General features: G+C 38.1%; 1 protein-coding gene across 1 annotated transcript in view; it reads right to left on the reverse strand.

Annotated features, from left to right (window-relative positions):
* ALDH1A3 (aldehyde dehydrogenase 1 family member A3) overlaps positions 1-7165 on the reverse strand; it is a 115427-nt gene extending 108262 nt beyond the window's left edge. Inside the window, exon 1 of the mRNA XM_053717595.1 lies at positions 7019-7165. Within this exon, the coding sequence (XP_053573570.1) occupies positions 7019-7117 (99 nt within the window). The 5' untranslated portion in view covers positions 7118-7165. The remainder of the gene's footprint in view (positions 1-7018) is intronic.
* Positions 7166-20667: the final 13502 nt, after the last annotated feature.

The following is a 20667-nucleotide window of genomic DNA, read 5'->3' on the forward strand; positions in this document are numbered from 1 at the left end:
TATTTTATTTGGGGGGTTGGTTGTATGGGTGGTGGGTTTTACAGTTGAGGGGTTGGTTGTATTTTTTGTTTACAGGTAAAAGAGCTTATTACTTTGGGGCTATTGATAGTTTAGTTTAGGCTAGGCTTTTTTTATTTTGGGGGGGCTTTTTTATTTTGATAGGGCTATTAGATTAGGTGTAATTAGTTTAAAGATCTGTAATTTGTTTTTTATTTTCTGTCATTTAGTGTTTTTTTTTTTTTTTTTTAATTTAGCTAATTTAATTTATTTGTTTTTAATTTAGTTAATTTATTTAATTGTAGTGTAAGGTTGTGTATATATATATATATATATGTATATATATATATATATATGTATATATATATATATATGTATATATATATATATATATATATATATATATATATATATATATATATATATATGTGTGTGTGTCTATAATTTTGTACATATGTATTTATATATTTAGATGTGTATATATGTATTTACAGAAATATATACACATATAAACACATAAGTACAAGTACAAGTAAGTACATTGGAGCCCTTTGCAGTTAAGTAGATGAGAACTTGTAAAAACATATTTATACAATATTAATTTGTAATAAAGGGTTTAGCTATGTGTTTACTGTAAATATTTCACATTCCAATGTTCTGCACATAGCAGAATATGTTCTATGTATTTATAAATAGATATTCTTATATATACTGTATGGGGGAATATGTGAATGCACACTTGATATTCTACTTTCAGCTTTTTGCGCTTGTCGAGTTAGAGTGCAAGCAAACACAGTTTACTTTCAACTCATAATACGAGCGCAACCTGAGGAGCGCAAAAAGCTTACTTCTATTGCAGTTAATGCTCGAGCGAGAGTGTTAATTAGAGCTTCACTTGTCATCTGGCCCACAATGTGTATATCACATAATTAATTAATCTTCTATGGAATTAATTTTCCTGCATTATTTGCTGTACTTTTTATTGTTATTATTGTGTTTAATTTTGTGCTAATTTCTATAATGTACATAGTAAACAACTGCATGGCGGTTATTATTTCCTAAATATTTCAAATAGACATTTTGGGCTAGATTACAAGTGGAGCGATAATTTTTAAAAGTGCGCTAGCGAAAGACTCAGGCGCACTAACTTCAGGACCACGCTAACTCCCTTTCCCCATAGACTTCTATGGGGCATGCTAAAGATAGCCTTTTCTATTTATCGCTCACTCACTAACCCCGAAACTGACCTAGATCAACTGCACTAAAGCCAAAGCTACATTAGGAATACGTTAAATTCCTATGTTCTTCACTTCAAAGAAAATGTTCTTTTTATATTTATATGAGGGTAATACTTTATTTTACCATTTTGTAGATGTGTTTTGTGAAAAAAAAAAATGTAACTTTTTTTTAAATCCATACACTTTACTTCAGGTCTTAGGTTGTGCTAATTCTTCTAGCAATATTTGGGCTTTTGCTCGAACGCAACTTATAACTTTCAACTTATAATATCAGCACTATTTAGTCTCAATATCTATTGAAAGTAATGGGTGCGCTAGAGCGATGTTGGCCACACTAAACCATGGACTTGTAATATCAAGTTGCGTAATAATATTAGCACAATCTAGCGATACTGCTTGCCGCGTCCCGTGCTTGCCTTAGCGCGCCACTTGTAAACTGTACATTTATTTTTTCAGTTTATAATAGTCCCCCCAAAAAAAAATAATAATAATAGCTATTTAATTCAATAAAAGTACTAACTAAAAATGAGAAGAAATCATTCATTATTTTTGTCAAATCTTTCAAGCAACGCAAACATTTGATTTCACATAGGAGTGACTACTAATCTGGACAATGTAAACAGGCTCCTGCCCAGGTTTATTCAACATTGTAAAAAAAAAAAGTGTAAAAAAAACAACACATACAATAAATATAAAATACTTGCTCAAAATCATTCTACCTAGACTTTCACAAAATTGTATCTATTTTAACACCAGTTATCCCATTTATTTTAATAGCTACGTTTATTTATTAGCTCGGAGAAACAAAGATCTATGAAACACTTTATGTTAATGGTGAGACGTTCCCTCTCTCAAACAAGTGATATATTTCTATGGTGAGGGTAGATAAGATCCTCTTTAGAGTGTGTAAAAGTAGGTAGGGCCAATGATGTGAGATATTTATCAACGATTGGGTAATCAACGTAACACTCATGTGAATTGTCTGGGAAGTCTTCTATTAGATAAAGGGAGGCTGTTTTCTGCTTTTTTAATAGAACACCCCCAACTGTAACAGCACACCTGTGTGCGTGACCCTAAAATGCATTGTGGAAAAGCAATTGTTGTTCATCTGTTGCTTTACTCAGTGCAAGTGCTGTTTTATATTGTTTTTATTCTATTTGGATTGTTCTCTATATACAGTATGTTTCATTTTTTACAAAGTAAAGGTATTTATTTTAAAATATTTTGGCATATGATGTGTAATTTTTCACAGTTAAGCCAAAGGTAATACTGTTTCAAAGCACTGTCATTTGGTTTCTTTATTATTATTATTATTTTGTTATTTATGTTTTTGGAAAGTGGTTTAAAAATCAAGTGAATAACCTGGAAGGTTCACAATTGGTTGGATAACTGAGGGTATCAGCGTTAAATCATGATTACAAAAAGCTATAGACACAATACATTTGGGTTGCATTAGCAATAGATGGGTTTTTTTTTTTACACTGCACCGTTTGTTTATGTTGTACACTGAAGTTGTGCTTTTAAACACTTGGTATGTGCAATAATGTAAAGTAGCTTGATGTAGGGATTGATTGTCTTTTATTTGTCACTTTGTACACAGATATATAATATGTGATTCTAAAGCCGAAACGCCAACTACTATAATGTTTGTTTGAATCTGTTTTTTAAAGAATAACAATAAAAAGGACTTTTAAGGACACGTGAGTGCCCTCAAGCTATTTATTGTTTATACATCACCCTTTGGAGGTAGCACCTGGGCATGTAACCATGGATGGTAGTGAGTGCATGGCTGTTGCACTGTTTTATATATATATATATACAGTATACATATTTTTTTTTTTTTTTTTTTTTTAATAATAAGGTACTCTTTTGTTTTAAATGGTTTAAGGGTTATTAAACAGTATGAGATTGTAATATATTGGGCTAGATTACAAGTGGAGCGCTAATTTATCACTCGCCTGTAAACAGGCATATTCGCTTTACAAGTGGCTGGGTATTGCTACCCCAAGCTTGCGGTAGCAATTATCACTCAAAACATTAACCATTTTTTTTTTTTTTTAAAATGCATTAAGCAGTTTTTATGGGTTAACGTTGGTGGAGTGGGGTGTTAGAAAAAAAATGGCACTGAAAATGTAAATATATATCTATATGCTTATATACATATATATGTGTTAATATGTGTATATTCACATATTAACACATAAATATTAGATATGTGTGTTTCGTTCCAAATCGAAATTCGGACGAGTTTGCCAAATTCGGAAATTCAAATCGATTCAAATTTCCGAATTACCCTAGCAATGAAACTAAACTAATCCAAATGCATTTGTAATTAATAAATCCAAATTAGTTCAGATTTATTCGTTACATTCGAATGGCCATGGACTAATCACAATTCAGTATAAAAATTAAATTTAATGAAATTTAGTGAGATAGAACAGTGAAATAATTTCGTTTGTGTAACTTGGAACCATCTGAATCAACATAACATATACCGAATTTACGAATCGAATCCGAAACTAATATATCCGAATACATCTGAATTTATTTGAATCTGAATGAGCCTGAAACGAATACATTTGAATGTATCCGAATTCAAATCGATCCGAAACAAAATTAGAAAAAATCCGAATCGGTCCGAAACGAAACGCATTTTTCCGCTGTGCACATGTCTAATAAATATATATGTATATATTCATATACATATATATTTAAGATCTGCTGCCCATACTGTGCGACTTACCCCCTTCACTGCACTAGGTTCTCATGGCGTGTCTCACAGTATGAGAACGAGGCTCCCATTGGAGCCTATGGAAGCTCGCTCTCGTGACTGCAATGCTTATGTGCAATGGGATAGCGAGGTCACATTTGCATTGCACCTATCTTGTAATACCAGCACACATTTTTGTGCGCTGGTATTACTAAGTGGAGCACAAATATCACCCTTGCAAAAGCAATATTTTGCGCTCCACTTGTAATCTAGCAAAAATAAAAAATAAATGAATTACATGTAGTTAAAAAAAAATGATGCAATACACTTTATTTATCTTGTCCTTAAAGTTAACTCTGAAAAGTGTTGGTTTTCTAAATTCTGAGTTTTTTATAGAAATAAGCAGTACCACATTTAAACTTACGTTTCCTATCTATTTTTCCTGCTGAAGACAATTAGGGACAGATATAAAACGGGCAATAAAAGAGACTGTGTGGAACATAGGTTTCCTGTTAGAGCCCAAAGATGCTCTTGAATAAGAGGTCACCTAGAAGACAGGTTATTTATATTCCTATGGGACATGAGACACATAAAATAGAGTTATCCTCTCATTTATATGAGTGGTGTTGTGTGTGTGTTGTATAATGTCTTTATGGGACAGGGATCCTTTGGAACCAATACACCCTATTCACTAAATACATTAGGCAGGTTATTGCCAATTGCATAAGTTCCTAATGACAAGGGTATGAAAGCCCTCATTAGAAATACATGTACCATTCCACTCTGCATGGCTAATCTGTGTTTATATGGATAAAAGACTCATTCCCTCTTAAAAACACCCTGGTACCTGATGGGGCAAGTAATCGGCATTATCACAGTGATCACCTGCAAATCAGACGAGGATGTGACTGCCCATGGTTATCACCTGCATCCTAGGGAAGCATCCTTAGCATAAGACAAAATATGTGTGTTTGCATGCGCACATGTGTATGTGTGTGTATGTTTGTGAGTGTGTATGTGTGCACATGTGTGTGGGTTTGTGAGTGTGTGTGTGCACATGTGTGTGGGTTTGTGAGTGTGTGTGTGTGTGCACATGTGTGTGGCTTTGTGTGTGCACATTTGTATGTCTGTGATAGAATTGACAGCTACAAGTTGTCTCTTAAAATAATGATATAATACAGGTGAATTTAAACCAGGAATCTGCAAATTTCACAGACTGCTGACCCTAAAATATCACTCATGGTTTTCATTATTTTTTTTTATTATTTTACATTTGCTGTCTCTATATTGTTTCAACTCTGAAAACATAGATTTGCCTCCTCTTGTGCAGGCTGTCTAATTTCATAGAAATGTGTCCTTCCATTTGTTTAAACAACCTGACAGCACATTTCATACAAACTTTAAAAGATAACATTTGCATAGGAGTCATTCTTGGCAACAAATCATTCAGGAACTTGTGTAAATATAACAAAGCAATCTGATAGTTAGATGAACTTGATATTATAGCTGGTGCATTTATGTGTAGTCAATACCACAAATATACAATGTCCTAGAAGCAAAGTAATGGATGAAGTTACTTAAAGTGACAGAAAATGCTAAATATTTCAATCATGCCTTTAAAAAAAAGAGCACTATTTAAATTTGTGAAAATATGTTGCATGAAAAAGTGTTATATCTGCTGTTCTGGATGCAACTGATTTCTCACTGGCTTAAAAGCAGATTTCCTATTATTGTATTGGCGGACAGTGACACACAGCATGAGAGCAAAAAAATGTTTTATCCTCAGCACAGACACATACATAATACATTTTATATTGCCCTCTTTTAGTGGCAACAAGTGACTTGTTTGTCATTTTAAACATTATCCAAAAACATGTATGTAACACAGGCACAAGATACTGAACATATTATACTATATCAGTGATTCTCAGCCAGGAACTTAGCAAAGATTCATGTATCACAATATCTGTCTGTGTCTCAGCTAATGCTTTTAGTTGTTCTAGTTTAAGTTTAAAATCTGCAAAATGACTCATTGATTTTGTTTTATTTTTTTCATTACTTCTAAAGTAAAAGACACCCTGGGATACATTTGAGTCAGGAGTGTCACAAAGCAAAAAAAACAGCAAGTCACAGAATTGTAATGAATTAAAATAGTATGTGCCATACATGACTGAATAACCAATTCATAATGATATGTAGTTACTGATAACAGGACTGTTGCATTCATAGGCAAAGACACTCAGATCAGGGGGGGATCTATGGGAGAACTATGCAGCCCTGGTCATTATTGTAGTATCCCAGTCATCAAAATAGCCAAACATCTGTATCCAGAGAAAGAAGGGAGGTAAATGGTGTGAAACTGATTATACTCACCCCTAACAGATGTTTATATGGAGCATTATTGGAACATTTCATTACCACCCCTAGAAACAACCCTGACTGAGATACAATTCCTCTTGTTAAAATTGCATACTAATTAACTGAAACATTTTACCTATTTCAAATAGAAATACAGACACTAAGGCAACTGAACATAGTAGTCAGACAGTATAACAATAAATGCTCATATGTAAAAGAATAAACTATAGAGTTGGAAATATTTTATAGAAGTATCTATCTATATGTTTTTATAGTCCTGCAATAGCAAGAAATTCCCTTGAATCAGTAGTAAATGCTTTTTCCCATATTTACTATTAAGAGGACTAGTATATTTTTCCTTCTGACTGGTAAACTATAATGACACTTTTCCAGATAAATAGACAGACAGACATTGATAGATAGATAGATAGATAGATAGCAATGTTAACATATTACAGTAAACACACACATATACATAACAATTCAGGTATATTGTAATATATATTATAATGCTATACTGTTTAACAATGTGCTACATTATATATGTAACATTTAAACATGATGTCAGATTATTTCATGTTATAAGGTGGGTATTATAGTAAATATTCAGCACCCAGCAGATAAACTACATGTTTTTAGAGAGCTCAGCGTGTTACACAGTCTATATAAAACCACACACAGTGCAACATGATGGCTTTTATAGGACCAGTGTTACCTGACGATGCTGTATCTCCAGGTTGGTGAGGGGCCGGGGCAGAATAAGAGACTTCTTGTCAGACTGTCCATTCTCTATGGTCCCATTGGTGGTTGTCATTTTAGGCAAGTAAGAGGATCTCCCTGTTATGTGCTCAGGATTTCTTAGATATCCCACTCTGAACTGAAAGTGGAGCTCCTCTCCTTTTTAAAAACACAACCTCCTGGTGTTGTTCTGACAAGCTAAGGGAGGTGTGATGCTGATTGGCTGGACTGTTTACAGAAACACCAACCCCCTCTGCACCAGCCCCCCTGTATGCTACCAATAATGTTACGCTCATGCAGTGATTTAATAGCACTTATGAGTTTAGAAGAAGAGGTTTTCTTGTCTGTGCTATCTGTGTAAAGGGAGGAGATGAGAGGCACTTGTGAGTTAAGAAGAGATGTGTCCTAATGACTGTGTATTAAGGGAAGATGAGATACTTGTCCTTAATTCTGTGCTGATGTTTATGTATTTGATGACAAGGTGAGGTGCATGTCTCAACCTCTGTGAATTAGGAATATGTGAGTAGTAAGTAGTCAGCTGTCAGTATATTAGGGGAACAGGGTATCTGAGTGTTCTGATACCTCTTTAGGAAATACTTCTACTTCAATGCAGTGTATATAACAGCAGGGCATAGTATTATTAAGAGGGGAACGTTTCTTGTCTGGGATGTCTGTGAATTAGACCAATGTAAGAGCTTTGTTCCCTGAGTGGGAGCAGTGAGTCTCTGGTGTCTGTATAGCAGGAGGGGTGTTTACGAATGTGAAACTGATGCCTGTGTAGTAAGAGATATATGCTGCCATTGTATATTAGTAAAAAAAGATGTCTGTGTGTCAGTTTAAAGTGAAGGTGTCGACTACAGTTTTTGTATTAAAGGGACAATAAAGTAAAAATTATGCTTAAATGAATTGGATAGAGTATGACATTTTAAACAACTTTCAGTTTACATCTATTATCAATTTTGCTTAGTCCTTTTGGTATCATTTGTTAAATAGTAGTTCTAGTTGAGCTCAGGAGCATGGCAGCAGTGTTTGCAACAATGCTAATAGTTATGTTACACATAGTTGCAAACACTGCTCTCATAGACTTCCAAAGATATGTGCGCACTCCTAAACTCAGCCTACTTAGATTAACTATTCAACAAAGGATATCAAGGGAACAAAGCAAAACGATAATAGAAGTAAATTGCAACCTTGTTTAAAATGGCATTCTGTACCTGAATTACGAATGTTCAAATACATGATCTGATATCTGTGTATTAGAATGGAAAGTACCAGGCTGTTCCTGATGGCTAGTGAAGATATCGAACTACAATACAATCTTCTATCAGCTCATTCAGTTGGTGCTTTAGTATTGACTAAATCTTTGTAACACAAAATAATCTTCAGAAATAATAACAATAGCCTGTTTATTTCACCGAGTCCATGATGCTGAAAATTTGATTTCAAAAACATATTTTTATTTTTCATGAATTAAAAAGAACTATTTCACTACATTACTGGTAAAGGAACGCTATAATTGTTCCATATTCAGTAACATACATTGCCAATGATAAGAACGGATTTGGCAATTTGACTGTAGCCTTTTTGTGTATATTCACAACAGGGGGGTAGATCGCAATCCGATAGAAAATCAAATCATTTATCTACAAAAATCCTCACAGATTTTAATGTTGAATTGTGTAGAACATTTGTTAGATAAACCTCTCTAAAGGATTGTAATCGACCCCATAGTCAGTTCAATTATTATCGCTTTACCACTTTCTCTTGGCGTCCCGTGCATTCTGTACCTTTTTAATTTCTACCCTTTAACAGTTAAATCCCCTTGAACCTGATAACCTCATAAACGCAATCATTAATTATTCCTCTTTCTCCAGCTAATTTTTCCTGTTTTAACCATTTTATACAATGAAAACACAGGCATAGATAATAGTAGGTAATTGCTAAAATAATTGGGAACATTTATCCTCAAAATAAATATAGAGCTACATAGTAAAATATGGACCAAGTGACATAGCAATCTTAATTTTGGATTTATAAAATTTTAATTATTTAAGGTGCCTAATTAATAAGAAATCTGTATAGTTATCTGCAATCTAGTTTAGAAAGTGAGATGATAAAAGGGAACTTAAAGTAAATATTAGGAGAAATACATTTCTAGCTCTGCAATGATTCCATTGTTAAAATTGATGTTTACAAGGTCCTTATCCTGATTTAATTTTTTGGCATCAGAGCAGCTTGAGGGATCCAAGTTTGTCCAAGCCTGTAAAGATCTGGTGAGAAAACACAAGTTAACTAGCTGGAAAGGAAGTGATCTGTTTCCTTTTTATCCACTCCAAAATACACCTGCTTCCAGATTCCAGCTGCTTCCTTCTGAAATTCAGTAGCATCTGGAATAGTCAGCTCTGTGTGACTTCCTAACAGAAGAGATCTCAAGAACTATATTGCTGGCAGTTTAAAGTATTATGTTAGTCTATGATTTACATTTTTTTGTGTAGAATGAAAGCAAATAATGAATAATATAAATGGAAGCACTTAAGCTGCTGATGGTGTTGAAATTACTATATAAATCCTAATAAAATATTTGAATAATACTTCATGTTTGATCTGATTTAATAAACAATTTAGCTAAACTGTACAAACCAGCTAAGCTGTGAAAGGCAGACAATGGCTACTTCTATAGAATGTTGTGAGTAACTTATTTATAGTTAAAAAAACCAGAAACCAAGGCCAAGATCACAAATTGAGCGCAACTGACAACACGTGCCATGTTATTTTGTGCTCTGCCTTTAGCAAACAATAATACATAATTAGGTGTTAAAAGTTCTTGGCTTAAAGGGACAGTCTTGTCAAAAATAAACATTCATGATTCAGATAGGGCATTTCATTTTACAACTTTGCAATTTACTTTTATCATCAATTTTGCTTTGTTCTCTTGGTATACTTGATTGAAAGCTAAACCTAGGTAGGCTCATATGCTAATTGCTTAGACCTTGAAGGCCACCTCTTTTCTGAATGCATTTTTTTAACATTGTGCTCACGCCTGTGGAGTTACCTAGGAGTCAGCACTGACTGGCTAAACTGCAAGTCTCTCAAAAGAACTGAAATAAGAGGGCGGTCTGCAGAGGCTTAGATACAAGAGAATCACAGAGGTAAAAAGTATATTAATATAACAGTGTTGGTAATGTAAAACTGGGGAATGGGTAATAAAGGGATTATCTATCTTTTTAAACAATACAAATTCTGGGGTAGACTGTCCCTTTAAATGCATTTAATCAAAGCAAAATGTTTAACCAAACTATTTTTTTTTTTTTTATTGAGGTTTAAAATAAAGTACAGAGGTAAATAGAACATAAGCATACCTCATCGCATACATGAAGTGAGTACTACCACAAAACATTACAGTTTATATGCAGACAATGATAAATAATGAGTACCGAATATACTAAATAATACTGTACTATGGTGCTAAATGTAATTCTAAACTTGAAAAAAAAACATCTATTTTTTAAATAATATTCAGATATACCCTTGCAATAGAAACACACAAAAAGAAGAAAACCCCTTTTAGAAATTAGTGACCACTCTTGGACCATAAAGAATGGAGAATGGAAGATATGGGGACTATAGGGGAAAAAGAGCTGCTAGGGCTACTCTTGGACACAATAAATATAATATGCTGAAAATAAGCAAATTGTACATACTGACATAAAAACTATATAGCAAAACTGACTTGCAACTCAGACACTTGCATTGAGATGACAGAACAGCTATATAGCTAAAAATCTTAAAGGGACAGTCAAGTCCCAAAAAACTTTCATGATTTAAATAGGGAATGTAATTTTAAACAACTTTCCAATTTACTTTTATCACCAATTTTGCTTTGTTCTCTTGGTATTCTTAGTTGAAAGCTAATTCTAGAAGGTTCATATGCTAATTTCTTAGACCTTGAAGACTGCCTCTAATCTGAATGCATTTGACCACTAGAGGGTGTTAGTTCATGTGTTTCATATAGATAACATTGAGCTCATGCACGTGAAGTTACCCTGGAGTGAGCGCTTATTAGCTAAAATGCAAGTCTGTCAAAAGAACTGAAATAAGGGGGCAGTTTGCAGAGGCTTAGATACAAGGTAATTACAGAGGTAAAAAAAGTGTATTTATATTACTGTGTTGGTTATGCAAAACTGGGGCATGGGTAATAAAGGGATTATCTTTCTTTTTAAACAACAAAAATTCTGGTGTTGACTGTCCCTTTAACTATTAAAGTAGCAACAATGCGTCTAGAAATTGCCCTAACATAAATTAGAAACATAAATAGCTTCTTTCTAAAATGGCGTATGAACTAACAATTAAAGGGACACTAAACCCAATTTTTTTTCTTTCATGATTCAGATAGAGCATGCAACTTTCTAATTTACTCCTATTATCAATTTTTCTTGATTCTCTTGCTATCTTTATTTAAAAAGCATGAATGTAAAGCTTAGGAGCTGTCCAATTTTTGGTTCAGAACCTGTGTTACTCTTGCTTATTGGTTAGCCAAATGTAGCCACCAATAAGCTAGCACTATCCAGGGTGCTGAACCTAAAATGGGCCTAAGCTTTACATTCCTGGTTTTTAAATAAAGATAGTAAGAGAACAAATAAAAATTGATAATAGTAAATTAGAAAGTTGCTTAAATCATGAAAGACAAAATTTGGGTTTAGTGTCCCTTTAAGGCTGCTTTAAACCCCTTCGATATGATATCCTAACCGAGGGAGGACTATATCAATGGCAGAGAATTAAAAAACAATAAGCATATTGTAAGTAGGTAATACATTGTAACTAGTGTTCCCTCTAAGGACAGCTTTGTGTGTGGCCCAGGAGTGAAACAGTTAATAAGAGAACCATACCTTGCAGTCTGCATTGTGCAGTGTTTCCTAATTGCAGGGTGTGGTTACCTAATTAACTGTTTCACTGCTGGGCCGGACACAAAACTGGCCTTAGAGAGAACACTGCTTGTAACATATATGTCAATGTAGAGGAGTACCTACCTGACAATCTACCTCATGCAGGCCAGAATTAATAAATAATATAAGATAAGGGGGGTGCGTAACCAACTCTTGAAGCAGCAGGACTCGTCTCTGTGAAGCTCCTGAACATAGAAGAATAATTTAATTTATTTAGTGCATTTGAGTATAGTTAATGCAACGAAAATTACACAGAAGGAAGCAGAACTATTGCATATACTCTCATAGAAGTTCAGAAGCAGATAAATTGACTACAAGCCTGACCTATGTTCTTCAAGAATGCCACACGCAACTACAGCTATCTGGGCCTTGGATATTACTTTCAATAGATAACTGTGTGGCTGAGGCTGCCACATATATCCCCCCCCCCCCCAGTCGCCTGGGTAATGAAGTACAGAGAAACTTATATACTTATCAAGAGAACAGCAGTGTTTAAAAATATTTATTTACACATCGACCACTTGCCACATGCCCGATGTAAGAGCCCATAATGGAGATTTGTACGCCTGCTCTGACTGACTGATGTGGCCTAATAGACACCTATCAAGCTATCTTCGAAAAAACGTAAAGGGTAGCATTTCATTCACTCAATGATCTTACCTTGGAGCAAATCCTTCAGACAAGTCCTGTTTTAATGGAGCAGTGGTGTCAATGCGCTATGGGGTCCCAGAGCTTACTACATCCCTCTAATACACCTCAGAATGACCCGGTGCTGGCTTTCTTGGCAGCAGCCGAGATATAGAGGTCTCTGGAGACATTGGATTCCAGCGGGGATCGCAACTTTGAGACTAGGGCCTGGAGTCACGGATGCGACATAGAGGTCTACACTATGTTTAAGAAGGCTGCTTGAGCCGACAACGGCATGAGCTGCGATGCCATTGAGCGACACCAGAGAGCTGTGGGTCTGTCATACACGTAGACCGCAACCAAAAACCCCTTAGAAATGCCTAGGCATAATGTTCCCAGGTAAATTAAAAACAATCTGTTGAGGATTCAATACAAAAGTGCACTTTTGAGAAGATAACAAGGAGTTTTGTAAGAGAAACCCCCGTAACAACCTTCTTTTCTAGTTACCCACTTGTAAGCCAACCACACGATTGGAAAATATCACGTGACCGCAATCACTTGGAGAGAGACGCTGAAAGTCACATACGCTGAACGATAACATTGTTGTGTAACAAGCGGTCAGTGTTAAGTGAACGGAACGAGAGAGGCAAACATACAAACGGAGGTCTGGTAAGAGGTATGGTGGGGCTATTTACAAAGAACTGATGCTATATAATATACTATATGAACATTTATCTTAAACACCTTGCATACAATTTATACTCCTCCTGCCAGAATTTGGAAAGTATAATGGAGTAATTTCCAACTGTTAAGATACGGGTTTACAGAGGAAATTATCCACTTTTGCTGCTTTTTGTTTGCAGAATTACCTTTATCAATTGGACTGTTTTAAAATATGAACATACCTTTTTATGATTTTTTTATGATTTTTTTATGAATATTTATATTGTGGCCACAGTTTGTGAATAGCATCTACATCTATGGGGGCATATTTATGATTGTGCGAGCGGACATGATCCGATATAGAGGATCATGTTCGCTGCACATCTATAAATGCCGACAGCATACGCTCTCTGCATTTATCATTGCACCAGCAGTTCTTGTGAACTGCTGGTGCAATACCGCCCCTGATTGGTCGCTAGCAGGGGTGTCAATCAACCTGATCGTATTCGTTGGGGTTGATTTCTGGCAATTTCTGTCCACCGGCTTAGAGCAGACGGACATGTTATGGAGCAGCGGTCTTTAGACACGGGGCATCAAGCAACATATATAGCTTGATAAATATGCCCCTTGGTGTGAGGAATTTATGTGTTTTTTATGTGTCTTTTATGTGTTTTTAATTCAATATCTATTTGTCATATCACTTTATGTTTTATGTGTCATATCACTTGCCTTTTATATACATAAACCTAGCTTTTTTAGCGCTCCATACACCTTTTTTACCTAATAATGTTCCCAGGTATCTCGTCAACATGAGTAGACAGTCTCTATTCCAGTATGCATGTTGGCAAAAACAGACATTACAGGCTGTTGAGATCATAAAATCTGGAGTGGGATGATCTGCTAAATAGTCCCAAAATAGTGAAGATTGATGCAAGATGGTATGAACATTACCAGTTTGCAGTCTATGTCAGACATTGAACTTTTCTCTCATGCTTCTTTCACATTAAAATCTTTTGTGTTAGTTTTTTTTTATATAGCACAAGTTCATTATATATTATATTTAGCTATATGTCTTTATACTTGTTAACTAGATCTATATCCTTACAGGGGAGCTATTCTTATACACCTTTTATCTTAACCTGCTAATTTTCTGTTAGATATTTATAACTGCTATAACACCACTTCAATAAGGTTCAACACCATAATTCAATAAGGCTCAATCTGATATCTTCCAAACAAACTGCTTCAGCCACGTTTACTTTTTCTATGGCTGTGCACAGCATGGCAGCTTCCACTAGGCCAAATTTCACTTTAGGTGATCTATGTAGGGCTGAGATCAGTGTAAGTGCAGCTTTCTTTTTCGAATAAAGAGCCATATATGGAAAGCTCTGTGAAATCATCAGAGAATATCAGAACTTTAGTTCAATACTCGTCATACCATCTAGCCTACAATCAATTTCTCCTTCCTTGTTGTGTCCTGTCATTTCACTTGGTGCCGGCCAATTCATGCTTGAATCCTGACTGCAGTGTGATGAGATAAGTAGTAGATGCTCAGGCCCCAAAGCACCATCACTCCCTTGTCATAGATCAACAGGGCCCAAACATGGACCATCTACATTGGCCTCAACTGAGCAAGGGCGAAATACATCATCTAGTGTCTTCATGAAAGCAGCTTGATGGGTACCAAGCTGAGCTTGGCTGTTATATCAGCAGTTGACTCCATATTGAGAACTAGTATTAAATTGAAGCAAGTGATGAAAAAAATATATATCAGCAGACCTACGCAAAGTGCATTACCCCGGCCATTCAATTCCCCGGAGGTGTGTGTGTGTGTGTGGGGGGTTATTGAGTGCTAAAAACAGACCACCACCACAGTGCTCAATGGTCCAGTCTAGTAGTATAGTCACAACAATAAACATATCTTCTTGTTCTTTAGACACTTCTGCAGCAGTACCTATCTAAATGAACACTGGATGCTGTACCAATTGAGCGATAATCAGCACATTATCTGCCGTACTTCAGCAGCCTCTAGATTAGTGACCTATCACAGCCTCAGCCCGGACACACCCCCCTAACCAAAATTATATTTATAGCGCACACTATACTTTTAATGGGAAGCAGTAATACCGTGTTCAAAGGGGTCCCTAGAGGCAAGTGTAGTGTAGATGGCAGGAGCCTTTGACCTGCGGAGGAATAGGCCTTTGGTGGGTGGAGAGAAGGAAGGGGTGGAGCAAGGAAGGCATTACTTAAGAGGCCGGAGTGGAAAAAGTTTGAGACCGTTAAGAAATTTTTAGGAGCATGATCTCATTGTCTGGTTTGGCTTTTTCCCGCTCCGGCCTTTTGAATGATGGCTTCCTTGGAGGAGCTGTTAGGACGCATCCGGGAGGCTGCTGTAGAGAAAGGACCTACCTGGTTGGAGGAGAAGTTTCAGTCCATCCTCGAAAAGCGGGTCCCGGTTGCGGATGCTATATTGGTAAGGCCCAAATCGTCTTGGAAGTTCCGTCCTCCTGTTCAGTTGAGTCCGGAGCCAGCTGGGCGGTCATCAGGATTGAAGAGAGGCAGTTCCGTTCCTGGCCGTCGGAGTTCATCTTCTGCTGTGTCCTCGGCAGCGTTGAGTCACGTGGTGGCGGTAGAGGCAAGGCCTATTATTCCAGTGTGCGTCAGGGATCCAGAGCAAGGCACTACCCCACATATGGCTTCCTGCGGTAAGTCTTCTCAGGGGTCAGCAGCTCACGGCCACGTGGGGCCTGGGGCGGTTCTTATTGGAAGGCAACTGGCTAAGAGGAAATATGACGGCCCGGTTGGGCCTGCTGTAGAGGGTGGGGCCTGTCAAGTGGGTGGGGAGGCCGGGGGGGATAAGGCCTGTGGAGGGGATCAGGGTCCTGTAGGTTTTTCTCAGGCCACAGATGAGGACCAAGTGTATGTTGTGGGATCTGGTATGGAAAGGGGCCAAGCTGCTGGGTTTTGGGGGGATAATGAGGAGATATAATCTGAGGTAGAGCTGGAGATGTTCAGGAGTGTCTAGGAGAAGTCTCCTCCTCAGGGTGACATGGCCTTATGTTTGTCCCCTTCCTCTTGCAACCATTATGTTCCTCCCTCTCCAGAGACCCACGGGTCTAGGTCCCATATTCACTCCTCTGGGTTGGGGTATAAGGTTTGAGCCTGATGACGTAGTCCCGTGGTCTGGGGGTCCTGGTCCCTCTGGTTAAATTCAAATGGTGGGTACAGAAGGTGGAGGTACTGAGGGGCCTGTGTGTAGTGGGGGGTTGACGTCTACGGCCACTTCTAGAGGTGCCTGGTCATCTGATAAATGGCCACATAGGCCTGGGGGTTATTTGGGGGCGGGTAGGGGGAGAACACGTAGGAGGCCAGGATCTGATGTGTTGGGGTCAGCGGGTTTTGGAGTGACGGCCCCTAAAAGAGGTAGAGGGCATGTCACGGTTGGCAGGGTCGGACAATCTAGGGGAGACGGGTACAGGGTGGGTATTTGCCCCTGAATATGGTTTCACATGTCCCTGTTTTGCAGAATTCTATACGGCAGCCACACCAGGTGGGGGTGGGACGTCTGTATCGGGGTGTGGGGGGGTGTCAGGGTCATTGTTAGAGAGTTTGCGGGAATTGCTGGTGAAGCTGGAGGGCCAGGGCAGGCCAGTATTGCTAGCGGTAGCGAGGGTGTGGGTCCCCCCGGAGAGATCTCCCTCGGCCTCCTCACTGGTGAAGGAGACTACAGCGAGTGCTTCAGTGGGTGGGTCTTGCAGTAGTCAGGTATCCGGTTCGGTGGTTGCGGTTGTCGGGGTAGGTGAAAAAGTGGTTAGCAGCGCAGGGCTTAAGGTGGTGGACACGGCAATGTCACGGTTCTGCCTCTGTTCGATTGGTCCTTTAGGTATGCACTTGACGGTTGAGCTTAGGGACAAGATCTTTAAGAGGGAATTTATTGAACTTGTCTCCCTTCTGCATCTGGACCAGTCTTTTGAAATCCCGGAGGATTAAAAAAAATGATTCGGTAAAAAAGGAGGAGGAGGAGCGTAAATAACATTATCGGAAGTTGCCAAAAACATTTACTAACTGGTTCCAGACTTTTATGATTTATGTCAGTGCCATGTCGGGGAAGTTTCCTGAGCAGGGTGCGGCAATGTTTTGCTACCTTGATGAAATTGGGTCTGCTCAGAGAACGTATGGGGGTATGGCCTGGTGGTGTTATGATGAGCCGTTTAGGCAGCGTTTATTGGTTAAGGCCGCTATGCGTTGGGATGATCGGAATATGGGTTTGTGGTTGAAGATCATGACTCCACTGAGAGCTGCCCAGCCCTTTCGAGCTGGAGCCGGCGGTCAATCTTCGGGGGGTTGCTGGTTGGTGGCAAAAAGGTTTACTGTTTTGCCTTTAACGAGAAGTTGGGAGCGTCCAGTAAATTCAGGCACGAATGCTCGGGATGTGGGGGTTCCCACCCCTTTTTCAAATGTTTCTGAAAAGGAAAGTCCGGTGGGAGTCTTGAGTCGGTTGAAAAAGGGGATAACCCCGGTGAGGGTAAGCGCGATGGAGTTGTGGCTCGCCAAGTACGCTTCGCAAAAGGTTGTGGGGAGAAGGCGGCATTGTTGCTCCACGGGTTCAGCTTTGGCTTTGTTATCCCTTCTCAAGGGGGTCAGTGTGTTTTTAGGGGCAATTTAAAATTGTCTCGCCAGTGGCCTGGGGTGGTGACTGAAAATCTTTTTGAATGAAGTTGAATTAGGTCGCATGGCAGGCCCATTTTCTGAGCCTCCATTGCTCGATTTGAGGATTTCACCTTTAGGAGTAGTTCCGAAGCGGGAGCATGGGAAGTTCTGTTTGATCCATCATCTATCTTTCCCCAAAGGGAGATCGGTTATTGATGGGATTCCGGACGAATTGGCTTCGGTTAAGTATGCCTCTTTTGATCAGGCTGTTAGCTTGGTTCGGGTAGCTGGTAGGTCTGCGTTACTGGCCAAGATTGATATTGAGGCAGCGTTTCGGTTATTGCCCGTTTCACCCTTCCTCTCTTTGTAGAGAGAGGACACATTTACCAGAGCACCTGCTGCACTGTAAGTGGGAAGGGAAACTTAGTTACTTGTTTCTGAGGGGAACCTTCTTTCAGTTACACACTTGTTCCCTTTTGTGATGAGTGTCCTCCATTTTATTGCAGGTAAGGGAGATGATTCTTGTAAGCATAGCTGGGAATATAATAGATTAAACTGGTCTAGCTAATGTTCCAGTGACAAGTGAAAGTAAATGCAGTGTGATTATAGGACATGTGGCATCTTCTTTGTGCAGCTTTGGGGAAGGATGTTCTCAGCAAACAGCACATGTTGACATTGCATTTGGATGTTAATCACAATAATTCTGTACTTTCTGCTCAGAGCAATTGAACTGAAAGATCGTCTCTTGTTTGTTTCACAAGGAGAAGGATCAGATGAACACTTTGGAATGGAATTAATACAGAAGAAATTCTTAAGGCCTGTAGGTACTGGACTGGTAAGTGATCACATCAAGTTTCAGCTAAAGCAATATTTAGACGACCCATTTGCTTCAGATGATTTGCTCATAGAGAAAATGAATGAAGCTGCCAATATGGAGATTGAAAGAGAGAGAAAGCAGAAGAAATCTCAAATCAGCAAACCAATGATGAGGGAGTGTAAGTCCAGTCATCTACATTGTTCTCAGAAATCCGCTGACACCATGCCATTGATGCAGCCACAAGTAAGTAACCAAAATACTCAGCAAATTCAGAATACTAAACTGGATCTTGAAAAGGTAATACTGCAAATGCAAAAAGAAATGCTAGAAATGAAAACACTTTTGCAAAGTTCAGCAGCACAGCAGGAGCTTGTATTTAAAGGGCCAACAGCCACACCAAGACTAAGCAAAAGGGTTTGTAAATGTTGTGAGAACACAGGTCAGGGAACCACATGTAACCATTGTTTCAAATGTGGTCAATCGGGACATTTTGCAAAAGGATGCAGAGTGAGAAAACAGAAACCGTTAAAAGAGAGAGGGTTGCTGTCAAGGGACAGACAGTAACCTACAGCACACCTGTGTCCCAGAGTAATACACTGCCCTATATCAAAGAAGTATCAGATCAGAGTCCTCATATAGCAAGGAACACAGCAAAGGAAAGGTTAAAGCTGAATACTTCACGAAGAATACAAGACTGCATTGCTCAGCGTGCCCAGCAACCATACAATTCTACTAATGGACTGCCACCAAAAATGTCATTTGGGAAAAGATGTAAAAATAATACAACTCCAATGACAGACAATGGTGAATTAAAAAGTGTAGCTGAAGTTCCCAAAGGGACTATCAGAACAGCACAAAAGGAAGACCCTGCGATTGGAAAAGTATGGAAATATAAACAAGAGAACAAGTTTCCATCAAAACATGAGCGCCAAGGTGAGTCTTCTGATTTTTCTATACTCCTGAGACAATGGCATAAACTTTATCTTGACAATGAAGGAATTATGAGAAGAAAAACACTATCAGGTTCTCAGTTAGTGTTGCCAAAGAAGTAACATCAATTAGTGTTTAAAGAATTACATGAAGAGATGGGACACTTAGGAGTTGAGAGGACTGTAAATCTAATCAGAGATAGATTCTTTTGGCCACATATGCAAAGGGACACCGAACATTACATTACTCAACAGTGTACCTGTTTAAAGGATAAACGCCAAACAAGCCTACTAGAGCTCCTTTGAGTAATATTACCACAACATATCCTTTCGAAATCGTCTCCATTGATTTCCTTCATCTTGAGACGTAAAGGTGGATATGAATATATCTTAGTGGTAATAGACCATATTACAAGATTTGTTCAAGCATATGCAACCAGGAACAAGTCAGCAAGAACTGTTGCAGACAAAATATTTAATGATTTTGTCCTGAAATTTGGATTTCCTACCAAGATTCACCATGATATGGGTAGAGAATTTGAAAACCCGGAAGGTAATGGACAAGTGGAAAGGTTCAATCGCACCCTTCTATCCATGCTTCGCACTTTGTCATCCGAATCAAAGAAAGATTGGAAAAATTCACTTGCAAAGGTAGTACATGCATATAATTGTACACAGAGTGAAGCTACAGGATATTCTCCTTTCTTCCTTCTTTTTGGAAGATCTCCAAGATTACCCATTGATAGCATGTTTGACACTCCAGTAACTGAAAAATATCTTACCTCTTCTGAATATGTGAACACCTGGACAAAAAGAATGAACGAGGCCTACAAAGTTGCTTCAGAAACAGCTACTAAAAGTGCAGAAAGAGGTAAAGCACACTATGACAAGAAGATTTATGGAGCTGAACTAATACCCTGTAGTAGAGTACTTGTAAGAAACCTCACAGAAAGAGGAGGTCCTGGAAAATTAAGATCCTATTGGGAAGATACTGTCT

This window comes from Bombina bombina, chromosome 6 (genome assembly GCF_027579735.1).
Source record: "Bombina bombina isolate aBomBom1 chromosome 6, aBomBom1.pri, whole genome shotgun sequence".
Taxonomy (NCBI): Eukaryota; Metazoa; Chordata; class Amphibia; order Anura; family Bombinatoridae; genus Bombina; species Bombina bombina.